Source organism: Megascapheus bottae, chromosome 31 (genome assembly GCF_031878675.1).
Source record: "Megascapheus bottae isolate mThoBot1 chromosome 31, mThoBot2.hap1, whole genome shotgun sequence".
In the NCBI taxonomy this organism is placed as follows: Eukaryota; Metazoa; Chordata; class Mammalia; order Rodentia; family Geomyidae; genus Megascapheus; species Megascapheus bottae.
In genome coordinates this window covers 2,013,932-2,027,114 of record NC_143539.1, presented here as the reverse complement: position 1 = coordinate 2,027,114, position 13,183 = coordinate 2,013,932, and the positions used below count along the sequence as shown (strand labels likewise).

Sequence of the window (13,183 nt, the reverse complement as noted above, 5' to 3'; positions counted from 1 at the left end):
CTGAGTTCAAGCACCAGGACTGGGGAAAAAAAAAACAGAAAGAAAAAAAAAAAGAATTCTGGTTTTGTCCTTGAACTCATGATCCTCCTGTGTTAGCCTCCCCTGTAGCTGGGATTACAGATCTGCATTAACCACCACACCCAGCTCACAAACACTGGATGGTTGGTCCAAAGGGTAAAACACGTAGGGCTTCAAAGATTTAGCACGGGGAAAAATTAAATGGTCTAATAGCCCATATTTAAGAGAAAAATATTCCTTTTTCCCCTGGGGCTTGAACTCTGGGCATGGGCGCTTGAGCTTCTCAAGGCTGCACTCTACCACTTGAGCCACAGTACCACTTTGGGCCTTTTTGAATAGTTTATTGGAAATAAGAGTCTCATGGATTCTCATGCTTGGCATGGCTTCGAACCTCGATCCTCAGATCTCTGCCACCTGAGTAGCTAGGATGACAGGGGTGAGCCACTAGCACCCAGCTATAATATTCCTTATTTAAGTAATATTTTTATCTTTTAAAATTAAAAAAACAAGTTTTGTCACTAGGCTAAACTCCTGGCCCCTTAGGTGATATTTTAGAAACAACCAGTTAAGTAAAATATGCTACTGCAGTGAAAGTCACCAATTCCTTTTTTTCTCCAGTCCTGGAGCTTGAACTCAGGGCCTGAGCACTGTCTTTGGGCTTTCTCAAGGCTAGTGGTCTGCCACTTGAGCCACAGCACCTGGGTATTTGTGCATGTTAGGCAAGCTCTCTACCACCAGGCCAAACTCCCAGCCCACAATTCCTTTTATCCTTGGCCACTAGAGGGCATTTTAGAGACGAGGCCCCATTCACATCCCATTAGCCATAGCTGACCAGAACTAGAGTTTCCAGACCCAGCTCATTTGGGGCTAGGGGCTCCCAGGTGCAGAGCCACAGCCCTGGTGCCACCGCTAGGTGGCAGTAGCACCACACTGAGTGGGGTGCAGTAGCGGAAATCTCACTGGATTTGCCCAAAGCTCCGGGAGATGGAAATTACTGCTCCTTGTCTCCTAGAAACTTCCAGAACAGCTCAAGGTCATGTGGCTGGTGCTAAGTAGTGCCCAGACTCAAGCCTAGGGCTGTCTCATTCTCTTAGACTCTGATGGAAGGACCCCAGGATGGCCTGGATGCCATCCAGACTCATTCCTTACAATGCCAATCGTGTCACCACACTTGCCATACCTGGGATGTGGTCACCTGAGCTACCTCACCTGAGGCTCCTCTTGCCCTGAACTCCCAACTTCACCTCCTCCTCTTACTTCCCATGCCCCAGAAGCGCCGGTCTCCTCAGTTTGACCGGCCTTGCTCCAGCCCCAGGGCTTTTGAACTGTGGTTCCCTCAACCCCTAATTCTCTACTCCTAGAGGTCTGCTCAGATTGCTTTGGCACCTTCTGCAGGGTTTTATTCAAATGTCGCCTCTCCTGAGTGTCAGTCTCTGTCTACAAAAGAGCCTCTTATCCGGTCCTTCCTTTATTTTAAGAGGACCCTCTTGCCATGTCTCAGGCATTCTTCTAAGGCCAGTAGGAACCTAGTCTCGTCCCAACACCATCTGCCCCAAATTCCATTCTCTATCTCACTTGTCTTTTCAGCAACTCTGCCCACTCACCCTAAAGTAACTTCTTACAATGCGGGTGTTTCACAACGGTAAGAAGTTGTTGCACTCTGGGGGAGGGTCAGCACTGGGGTTTGAACTCAGAGCCTCACTGTTTTGTCCAGACTGACCTGGACTGTGATTCTCCTATTTATGCTTCCTGCCATAGCTGGGGTGACAGACACACACGACAGCACACCCAGCCTCCTTGCGATGGAATCTCATGAACTTTTCTCCTCCAGGGCTGGCCTGGAGCCTCAGTCCTCCCGATCTCATCTCCCCTCACAGCTAGCGTAACGGTCATGCCTGGTCACATTCAGAATGTGTTGAGATGAGGTCTCTGACAGCTTTTGGCCCAGGCTGGCCTCAAACTTCTGATCCTCCCACTATCAGCCTCTTGAGTGTGAGCAACCACACCTGGCTAGCGGGTATGATTGGAAAAAAAAAAGTTTTCTTTCCTTTGTCTCAGCCTGTCTAAACCCAGACTGAGGGTCAGGAGTTTGGCCTAGTGGTAGAATGCTTACCTAGCATGCACAAAGACCCGGGTTCGATTCCTCAGTACCACATACATAGAAAAAGCCAGAAGTGGTGCTGAGGCTCAAGTGATAGAGCCTTGAGAAAGCCCAAGAACAGTGCTCAGGCCCTGAGTTCAAACCCCTGGACTGGCGAAAACAACCCAGACTGACCCCCCAGTTCAGTTCATCAACACTTATACTCCTCCATGCCAAGTCACAAGCGCCTGTTCACCTCACCCCTTCTGAACAGCAAGTCCTCTGCGGATGCATGATTAGCCTCCTTGGACAGGGCAAGCCCAGAGACGACAAGCCCGGGCTCAAAGCTACACAGCAGTGAGTGGAATAGTCAGGATTCCAACTGGCCTTCTGCCCTTGGCTTTCATCTGTGTCCATTGATGGCCAAGGGGACCGGACAGCAAGATAGACTCCAGCTACCATGATAGGTGTTCTGTGGGCGTGCGCATGCGTTTAAGATAGCCGTGTGTGTTTTCACGTTTGTGCCTGCCTCACCCCTATGGGAGCAGCGGCCCCATCCATGGCATCCTCATCCGGCTCTGACCATCTTTTTGGTGTTCCAGATTCTGTGGCTTCCCCTTTTAGGTACGTAAAGAGCCTGGTTTTCACTGGGAAGCTAGCAGACATCTCACAGGATGGCAAGGATTCGTTCACAGGGGAGTGATCCTCCCTGCCCCCCTCCCCTCTAATCTCCTATCCCCAGCACCTGGGGCCAGGCACACAGGAGGTGCTCAGGAAATGTGCATGGAAAAAGGATGAGGCTGGGGGATGTGGAGCTGCCAATCAAACCTCATCGGCTCAAGTCATTCATTTATTCATCTGTTGAGTCATTCGATCTGTGGAAACGAGCCACCACCTGTTTCGAATTCCGAGCCAGTACATAGTCCTGGTGGAAATCCAAGATGGCTGACCCATCGTTCATTCGTCCATTTGCTCATTCATTCATTGGTTCACTCCTCAGAGATGCAGCGAGGCCTACTATGTGCTCCAGGGTAGGGGACCTGGGACAGAGCAATCCCTCAGAGTCAGCCCTCAAGAGCTCCCAGCCTCCACATGGACCTGATCTCCACCACCAAGGGGGCTAAACAGAGATGCCAAGATTACAGAGTACAGAAAAGCAGCCAGACCTAGGCCTGGCCCTTGGGAAGCTTGAAGTCTAGTAGCAAAGACAAGGAACTAGATGACCTTAGCCGGGTACAGTGGTACATGCCTGAAGTCCCAGCCACTCGGGAGGCAGAGACTGAGAGCCGAGGCAAAATTTTAGCAAGAATTCATCTCAACAACCAAGGCAGGTCCAATGGCTTGTGTCTGTAATCCCAGTTTTTCAAGAAACATAGGTAGGAAAATCACAGCCCAGAATATCCTGGATAAAATGTCTACATGCTATCTGCAAAGTAACTACAGCAAACATACACACACACAATGAAAAAAAAAAAACTAAAGAAACTGGAGGTATGGCTCAAGTGTGGTAGAACAGCTGCTAGAAAGAATAATGCCCTGAGTTCAATCTCCAGTCCCACCCGAAAAGTGGAAAATAACCTCACATTTGTGGGACATCTGCTTGGTTATTAACATGCGGGAGCAAGCAGAATCCCAGCCTCCCGCACCCTCTTCCAGGGTGGGTGCTAATTACTGACCCGGTTCAAAGATAAGCAAGAAGACCCAAAAGGGAAAGGCAGCTTGCCTGGTCCTTTCTGTCATCTTTGTCCTAAATTGTCCCTGCTCAAATGAATACGCCTTCTGACCAGATCCCGAGTGACACTGGCAATGACAGTAATACCAACAGTTATTATGATCAGAGCTGTCATGAACACTGGATCCCCAGATCAACCGCCGAGGGGGTGTGGCTTGCGTGGCCCTGATCTGCGAGGAGGGGGGGAGGAGGAGGGTGGAAGGGGGGAGGGGAGTCCTTCCTCCTCCACTGCACTCCCCCGCCCAGATCTGGACTCCAGGACTATTTTACTCCTCAAGAGGCAGAAGCAGGGAGGGGACATGCCAGCACCGTGTGGATTTGGTTTGACAAACACTGAGTCCTCCCTGGCTGCTGCCACCAGGCGGCACACGGCCACCTGCCAAATCCCCAGCACAGCAAGTTCTCCATCACAAGGCAGAAGGGGGTTTTGGAAGACTTCCTGGAGGAAGTGGCTGACAGACCAGCAGCCTCACAGCAGGTCCCAGCTCCCTACATCCCCACATTCAGGGGCAGCAAACTGGAAAAGGACGCTGATGGCTCATACCTATCATCCTAGTTATTCAAGAGGCCAAGATCAGGAGGATCATAGTTCAAGGCTAATTCAGACAAAAAAAAAGTGAGACCTTCCATCCATCCACTCATCCATCCCTCCACCCATCCATCCACCCATCCAGATGTGAGACTTCATCTCAACAGAGAGCGCTGGGTATGGTGGCATGCACCTGTTACCCAGCTGTGGTGGGGAGCATAAGCAGTAAGATTACAGTCCAGGCCAACGTGAGTAAAAAAAGAGGCTCTACTCTCTCAACAATAACTACAACAAAAAGGGATGGGGGAAAGAGGTGGTACAGTGCCTGCCAGCAAGTGCCAAGCCCTGAGTTCAAGTCCTATCCCCTCCCAAATTAAAAGAAAGAGAAAACAACAACAACAACAACAACAAGCAAAAGCGCCTGGAGGCTGCAGCTCCCAGAAGCACTGCTGGGGAGGAGAGGTTGAACTGCCACCATCAGCACACCCTCTCCCAGGAAGTCCTGCCTGGGGACCACCCAGCAGCCTGAGGAGTGCCCCACTCCCATCTCTGTCAGGAGCTGCTTGCTTCTGGACCTTTCCTCTTCCTCTCATCACCATCACGGCTGACTGAATGGAGTTGCTCAGCAAGTGCAGACCCATAGATCCCTTTTCCCATCCTGTAAGGGCCCCCTCCAACCCCCTCTTTTGTGCAGGCCAAGCCCTCTGCCTCCAGCATCCTGCCTCCCCTCTTCTGTCTGGCTGACTCTTGATGTCATAATAATCTGGCTGGCGCCTCTCCCGAAAGCCACCTCCACCCAGGCCTGAGTCCAGACAGCACTCCCTTGGGACCTGACTCTGAGCACTCCAGGTCATTACAGCAGGGGGTGTCCCCTGCTCAGCCACCAGCTCAGCACTTGGTTCCTGGCAGCCAGCTCTGGGCCTGACACAGGACTTTAGGAAGGAACTTGGGGAACATTTGTTGACTAGATGGATGGAGGGATGGATGGTAGATAAGTAGATGGAAAGCAATATAGGTGGATGGAGAATCAGATGAGTAGATGAATAGATGGGTGGATGGGTGGGTGGATAGGTGAATGGATGAGTGGATGGAGAGATGGAAGGATAGGTGGAAGGTTGAATGGATGAGCAGATGGATGCTTGAATGGATGGATAGATAGGTAGATGAATGGATGGGTGGGCAGATGAGTGGGTGGGTAGTTGAATGGATGGTTGGATAAATGGGTGAACAGATGAGTGGATGGATGAGTGTATGAATGAGTAAATGGACAGGTGGATGGATAGGTGAACAGGTGAGTGGATGGATGAGTGGATGGATAGGTGAATGGATGGGTGGATGGGTAAATGAATGGATGGGTGGATGAATGGGTGGATGGACAAATGAATGGATGGATGATGGGTGGGTGAATGGGTGAATGGATGAATGGGTAGATGAATGGCTGGGTGGATAGATGAGTGGATGGGTGGGTGGATGGATGAGTGGGTGGGTGGGTAAATGGATGGGTGGATGGGTGGATACAGGGTGGAAACACTGGAGGAGGAGAGGTGCACAGTGGGGAGGCTGGAATGGAGAGGGCCTGAGTACAGGGAAGATGGTTGAGGTGGCTGAGGTGTGAGGGGCTGCGGGGACAGACCTTGTTGTAGAGAGCACAGATGTGCAGGGCCGTGTTCCCCGAGGCATTCTGGGCTCCAGGCTCAGCCCCGTAGAAAAGCAGGTGCTCCAGATGCTGAGAGTGACCGCGCTGGCAGGCCTGGGGAGACAGGGAGCACAGGGGCTCTGACTTGTCCTCTGAATCTCTCCAGACCCCTCCCTGTTCTTTGGGGTCATGGACCCTGCCGTTCACCTTCTTTCTGTCCTCATTTCTGCTTAGGAACCTAAGGGGCCGAGGTGCCACCCCCGTATACTCTTGGTGTGCATTCCTGCTCCAGCTTTCCCTCTGTGGGGCCCACACTATCCTCACTCACCCCACACAAGGATCCCAGCCCCTGCATCACATCCCAGCCTCCTGGAAGCACCAAGGCTCACTTTCCCTCCCAGATATCCCCTCCTGCCCCAGCCTCCAGCACCTGGTGGATTTCCTGCCAGCCGTTCTCATCAGCAACGCCCAGCTGGGCCCTGTTGTACAGAAGCAGCTCGCAGCAACGGGGGTCACCCCCAACCATAGCCGTGTGGAACAGAGGAGTCAGTCCTCGACGGTCCTTATAGTTGGGGGATCCCCCAAGGTCCAGGAGTGCCTAAGAAGGGAGGCAGACCCAGGAAGGAAGGACAGTCACATGGGAGGTGGCCTTGAGTCACCTGCACGGCCAGCACTGTCTCAGTGCTGCCGTGAGGCCCTTGCCACACCTCAAGCCCAGCCTGTGCCCATGAGTTGCATCCAGTGACACGCCTGCTCTCATCTCCCTTGCGCGTGACCTTAGATGAGCCACGGGAAGACATCCATGGCCAAAGCGCCAGTGCCACCCCCACAGAATATTAGGGATCTACCAGGTCCCCTGGACAAATGGAGGGTATTCGAAGGTATAGGATCAAAACAGGTTAGGCCAGGATGAGGCAGACACTGAGACGGCCTCACTGGGGCTGGGGACTGGGGAGCAGGACGTGGTTCCATCTAAGTTCTGGATGTGGGAGACCAAGCGCCCTCACGTGTCCACAGCCAGCCTGTCCCAGAAGTGCCCTGCAGCAGCCACGTCTCCAGTGGCACCATCCAATATGCTGTCCACACAGGGACCCTGAATGCTACTTGTGAGCCGGAGGAATGACCACTTCATTTTACTTTATTTTTTCATTAATTTAAATGTAAACTGCCGTTTGCAGCCAGTGACCAATGGAATGAACGGGTAGGTTTGGATTCTCTCTCTCTCTCTGTCCCTCCCTTCCTCCCTCTCTGAAGAAGGATGAGATGCCTCTGGGGGGCTGGAAGAGAGGAAAAGCCTTTAATTTTGTGTGTGTGTGTGTGCGCGTGCGTGTGTGTGTGTGTGTGTGCGCATGTGTGTGCGTGCACGCTGGCCCTAAGGCTTGAATTCAGGGCCTATATGCTGTCCTTGAGCTTTACTGCTCAAGGCTAGCTAACACTCTACCACTTGAACCACAGCTCTACTTCTAGCTTTTTGCTAGGTAATTGGAGGTGAGTCTTACCGACATTCCTGCCCAGGCAGACTTCAAGTAGGAATCCTCAGACCTCAGCTTCCTGAGTAACTAGGATTACAGGTGTGAGCCACTGGTGCCCAGCTGAGGAAGAGCCTTTCAAACTAAGTCTGCACAACACGACCCTGTGTCATATATTTAATGGGCACAGGGGTTTGGAACTACCCTGGCTGGAGTGTGACCTGCTGTCACTGATGGTCACATTGGTGCCTGAGACAGGTCTTTCCCTTCAGTTAGAGGAGTGACAATTGAAACAGACACCCAGGACACAAAGAAGGACTGTTTGTAACACACATTCCACAGACAATCAAAGCTGGATGCTGAGTCCGGGAGGGACTCACCGTGAGGGCCAGGCAGTGCCGGGCACAGGCTGCCTTGTGCAAGGCTGTCATGCCATCCCGAGCCCGGAAGTCGATGTGGGCCCCGCCCAAGCACAGGGTTCGAATCACCTCTACAGAGCCTTCAGTCTGGGCCGCCAAAGTCAAAGGCGTCTCTGGAGGTTGAGAGAAGCCGTCCATCATGGGAGTTCCCACTCTCTGCCCTTCCCACTTCCCAGCTTTGAAGGATTTCCTTTTTCATTTTGGAAAACAAGAGTTTCACTAACTTTGCCCAGGCTGTTTTTGCACTTGAGATCCTCCTGCCTCTGCCTCCCACATAGCTGCGATTACAGGCGTGCACCACCGTGTCTGCAAGGGGGCACTCTGGTCTCGTCCCAGCTGCCCAGTGTTGATGCCTGCTCTCCTCCAGCGAGTGGAGGACCTCCTCCCTACCTCCTGAATCCGAGTCATGGTAGTTGGGGTCCAGCCCCTTGTCCAGCAGCCGCGCCACCTTGTCGGACGTCCCGAGCTGCACGTACTCCAGGAACTTCTTCAACCCCGTCTGGGGGGTGGGGGGGGGGGAAGAGGGAGACATTCAGAGATCTGAAACAGCACCACCCAGTGGTGGTGTGGAAGACAGAGCCAGCCATAAAGAACATCCAAAAGTTTCTGGTAGCCACTTCTGAAGAAAAAAGGAAGCTGGTGTGGGGGCTTGGGGGCTGATGATAGGAGATTGCAAATTTGAGAGGAGCCTAAGCCACATAGCAAGACTTTGTCTCAGAAAAAGAAAAGAAGGCCAGGCACAAGTGGTTCTCGCCTGCATTCTCAGCTTCTCAGGAGGCTGAGCTGAGGATCATGGTGCAAAGCCAGTCTGGGCAGGAAAGTCTGTGGGATGCTTATCTCCAGTTACCCACCAGAATACCAGAAGTAGAGCTGTGGCTCAAGTAACAGAGCCTCAAGTAGGAAAAGCTCAGAGGCAGCACCCAGGCCCTGAGTTCAAGCCCCAGGACACACACAACCCGCAACACACACACACACACACACACACACACACACACACACACACACACAGAAGCATGTATCATACTGGAATTAAACAGCCGAAACGGTTCTTTGATTGGTAAATCCACGCTATTACTGTTTCAACGCATGAAAGCTCTGACGTTATTTTACTCCTGGGTAATTGCACAGCATGCCTCAGTTCGTATCTCCCCTGTCACACATGGCCAGTGGCCTCTTAGGACATTGCAGGACAGCAAGGGAGAAAGAGCTGAGAGAACAGAGGAAGGCGTGAGGCATTTGGTGTGGGGTGTCAAAAATTCCCCTCTCTAGCCACAGTAGCCCCTTTGCTGTGGCCAGGGGTGACCTGGGGACATTTGGCACAAGGACTAGAGAACGTAACATAGGTGGTCCTTGGACTCGGTGCATCCAGGTGAACTCAGAGGATGGGGGATGTTGAGGAACCAGTCTCAAGACAGGACACTGGGGACTGGCAGAGCAATGAAAGAGCCCACACAAGGGTTGAACAGAATGAGGGAGGTGCGAGGGTGGGCATCTGGGGGGGAGGGATCCATGCCAGCATGTTTCTCTCACCTTTGTGTGCAACTTGGCCAGCTGCTTCTCGTCCAAATTGGTCTGTTTGTAAACTCTCGTCTTGTATCGGAACTGAGGATGGAGGCGACACGGAGATTGGGAATCGGGGTCTTTACTACAGGTGTTGGGGTGGGGGTGACTTCTGATCTCTTCCTAATCCCCAGGATAGAGCAAGACTGGTGTGCCAATAGTCATGGTACCTTGGCCGGGCAACTGGGCAGAGACTGGACATTTCTGAGAGAGCCAGGCCTACCTTAAAGGTGAGGTGTCTGGTTCCTGCATGGAATCAGGAACTCCTTCCTGATTAACAGTTGGTGTGGGGGGGGTCACAAGGACCTTCCCAAGGCTACCCCACTGGGTAGAGGAAGAATGATTTGAAATCAGCCCTCACTCATTCTGAGCCTCTCTTGCTGGGGAGTCTTGGGAGATGCTCTGAGAGCACAGGGTGTGTTTGTCTTGGAGCACGCCTTTTGTGTTGGGGAGACGAAAGTCTCACCTCCAGGTAGGGCACCCCCTTCTCAAAAGACTGGGGGTACTCTCTCAGTAGCCTCTCCTCCTCCAGGAAGTTGGCATCGCGGCCTGAGGTGGCGGGCTGGAAGAGGCCATAGTTGAGCACGTCCTGAAGGCTCTCACTCAGGGCGCACAGCACCTGCTGCTTGGCAGCCCAGATGGTGGCATCGGGATTGAAACGCAGGCATTTCTGGAGGGGGAGGGCACAGGAGGACACAGGCGGGTCAGGGGTCTCAGGTGGGCTGGGAAGGGCCCTTCCGGAAATGGGGACCTTCCCCCCAGCTGGCGGGTGGGTGGTCACTCACCGTCTGGTGCAGGTCTGGGATGCCGATCCGAAAAACCATCATGCTGAAGTGGGTGTCGTCTGGGACGGACATGGATCGGCCCTGGAGGCCTCGGGCCGAGGCCAGGCTACCAGATGCTCCGCTGCCCCGGCCCCGGGTCCCCCGGGGGCCGTGACCTGGCCCGTCCGGGGAGCTGTCGGACTCTGAGCCCCCCTCGGGATACTCGTTGACACTGTGGGGTTCCTCGTCCTCGCTTGTGGCGGGGCTGTGGGTCATCGTGGGGCCACGGGGCGACGGGGGGCGGCAGCATCACAGGTGGCTGCAGGGGACCAGGAGCGAGCATCAGGCTAGGACCCCTTGGGGGCCACTAGCACCCCTCAGTGGACAGTCTGTGCAGCCTAGGCAGGGAGGAGGCTGGCCACACGCTGCAGACCTGCCGGCCTCTCGCCTCCACCACACCAGGCCCCCCCATGCCAGCCTCGCCTCCTTGGGCACCTGTCTCCTCCCTGCCCTTGGCCCTGCTTGCAGCCTCCCACCCCCCCTGCGCCCCACTTTGCCGCTGACCCAGCGTGGCCGTGTCCCAGAAACCACAGAATCACCGCGGGAGCTAGTGGCCCACTTTGTGAGGTCGCAGAAAATGGAGCTAAAATTAGCTTCGGGACAGACAGGTGGACGCACTGGTTCCCTGCCCGGCCGGCCGCCCAGGCCGGCTGAGCTGTAGTACGGGAGCCATGGCTGAGCCCTGAGGGGTGGCTCCACCGGAGCAGGGCCTTCCCCGGGGAGCCAGGGTGCCACCTGAGGGCGCCACAGGGCAGGGCGTCCTGCGGGCTTCCCCTAAGGGCGCCTCCACAGGTTACTGGGGCATCCGAACCAGGCTGGCGCGGTGCGCGGCCGGCCGGGACGCTGGCCGGGGGTGCGGTGTCTGTCCCAGGACGGGCGTGGCGGGTGGGACGGGTGGGCTGGCATGGGAGGCGTGGGGAGGGGCGGGGGGTGGTAAGCAAGGTAGGAAGTGGGGCTGGGGTTCCTCTCGCGGGTCCCCCGTGCCTTCTGAGGACAGGCCCCTTCCAAAAGGGGGGGTCTGCCTCGCCATGCACCCCCCTAACTCCCACCCCAGCACCGGAAGCCAGAATGTCTGGTCTGGTCCCTCCCCCCCACGCCAGGCCCGGCTCCTGCACGGTTGCCATGGAGATGGGAAGCAGTGGAGGGTACTGCTGACTTTGGGGATGGGGGGTTGAAGAAAGGAAGAGAAAATGTGTGTGAAAGCCCACTTCCGAGAACTGTGGGCGAGCGAGCCTCTAGACCCCGCCCGGACCCCCGCCCCAGCCCCCCAGCCCGCCGACCCCGGCCGGCCTGGCTCCGGGCCCGGGGCCGCGGCCACTCCCCCTCGGCCGGGTCCCCGCGCCCGGCCCGGCCGGCTCGGCCCCTCCCGCTCCGGCCCGAGGGAGGGAGCGGGCACACTCCGCCGGGGCGGCATGAATCAAACGCGCGGGGCTAAGAATAGCTGGCACGCAGCTGGTACCGAGACGGGCTGAGGAGCCGGGGGGCGGGGAGCTGGGGGCGCCCGGGGGACGGCGGGGGGCGACGGGGGCGCCCGGGGGCGGCCGGCCTGGCCCGCAGCGGGCACCGGAGGATGAGTGGGGGCGGAGAGGGGCGGAGAGGGGCGGAGGCCACGGCCCGGGCTGAGGCGGGGAGCGGGGCGCGGCGGATCCCGGGCCGGGAGGGAGTGGGGGACCCCGGGCCCGGGGGAGGGGGTGACGGGGGCTGGAGCGCGGGCAGGGGTGGCCGGGGGACGCCTGGCGGGAGACGCGAGACCCCGGGCGGTCCTGGGGGCCGCGGGAACCCGGGCCGGGGTGACCTGGAGGAGAGGCCAGGTGCGGCGGTGGGCGACGCGGGGGAGTGGCCGGGGCCAGGCGGCGCGGAAGGCGGGCGCCGGGACCCCGGCCCGGCCCGGGAGAGCCCCGAGGTGCGCCCGAGGCTGGGGTCCCCCGCCGCCGCGGTCGGGGCGCGCCCTCCTCTGCAGGGCCGCCACCGGCCGGGCCAGAGCCCAATTCAGTGTCCCCCGCACCCCGCGCCCAGGCCCGAGCCCGGCGCCGGGCCAAGGACATCCGGGGCGCCCCCGCCCCCTCCCGCAGCCCCGGCCCCGCGGCCCCCCGGCCGGCACCCGGCCCGCGCTTACCTGCCTGGCGGGGCTGCTGATCCCGGGCGGCGCCCGCGCCCTCCCCCCTCCCCCCACCCCCCTCCCCCGGAGCCGGGGGACCCTCAGGCCATGCCCCACCGCCCCGGGGGCGAGCGGGCCGGGCGGGGGGCGGCGGGGGCCGGGGCTCACCCCCCCCGCGGGCCGGGCCTGGCCATGCGCCGGGCGCCCCCCGAGCCGCCGCGCCCCTCCTCGCGCGCCCCGGCTCGGTCCCGTCGGCTCCGGGCGCCGCGTCCCCGCGCTCGGCCTCCGCCTCCTCGTCCTCGGGCCGCGGCCGCCGCCCGCTCCGCGCCGCCTTCTGCCACCGGCTGGCTCGCGCGCTCGCGCCGTCTCTCCCTCACCCGGTCTCTCCCTCCCTCCCCCTCTCCCTCCCGCCCTCCCCTCCCTCCGCCCTCTCCCCTCCCTCTCTCCCGAGCCGGCAGAGGAGACATCGCCCCTCCCTGCGCCCCCAAACCTCGCCCATCCCCCCTGCCGGCTCCGCCCCCTCCCCGCCCCCCACTCTCCTCCCCATCCCCCTGCCAACGGGGGTCCTCTCAAACCTCAGGACCGCCCCTCCCCGGGCCCCCCACAGTGGGGGCTGGGAGCCCTGCCTTCCCCTCTCCTCTCCTCCCCTCTCCTCAAAGGCCATCTGAGCCCCGGGCGGGCACGGGTGGACTCACCTGAGTCGCGCTCAGGGTCCCCACAGACAGGGGCATAGCCAGGGTTAGCACAATCCGTGCCTAGGCTCGGGGCATGCCTGCCCTGTCTGCCAGTGCCCCCCAGGGGTATGCAGCCACAAACAC

The 13,183-nt window shown here is 57.9% G+C and overlaps 1 protein-coding gene across 1 annotated transcript in view; it reads right to left on the bottom strand.

Annotated features, from left to right (window-relative positions):
• Positions 1-12,444, bottom strand: part of Shank1 (SH3 and multiple ankyrin repeat domains 1) — a 39,378-nt gene extending 26,934 nt beyond the window's left edge. The window contains exons 1-8 of the mRNA XM_090322060.1: positions 12,384-12,444; positions 10,229-10,526; positions 9,910-10,113; positions 9,414-9,485; positions 8,274-8,382; positions 7,845-7,996; positions 6,426-6,593; positions 5,993-6,109 (exon numbers count right to left, since the gene is read on the bottom strand). Of these exons, the coding sequence (XP_090178186.1) occupies positions 5,993-6,109; positions 6,426-6,593; positions 7,845-7,996; positions 8,274-8,382; positions 9,414-9,485; positions 9,910-10,113; positions 10,229-10,483 (1,077 nt within the window). The 5' untranslated portion in view covers positions 10,484-10,526; positions 12,384-12,444. The remainder of the gene's footprint in view (positions 1-5,992; positions 6,110-6,425; positions 6,594-7,844; positions 7,997-8,273; positions 8,383-9,413; positions 9,486-9,909; positions 10,114-10,228; positions 10,527-12,383) is intronic.
• Positions 12,445-13,183: the final 739 nt, after the last annotated feature.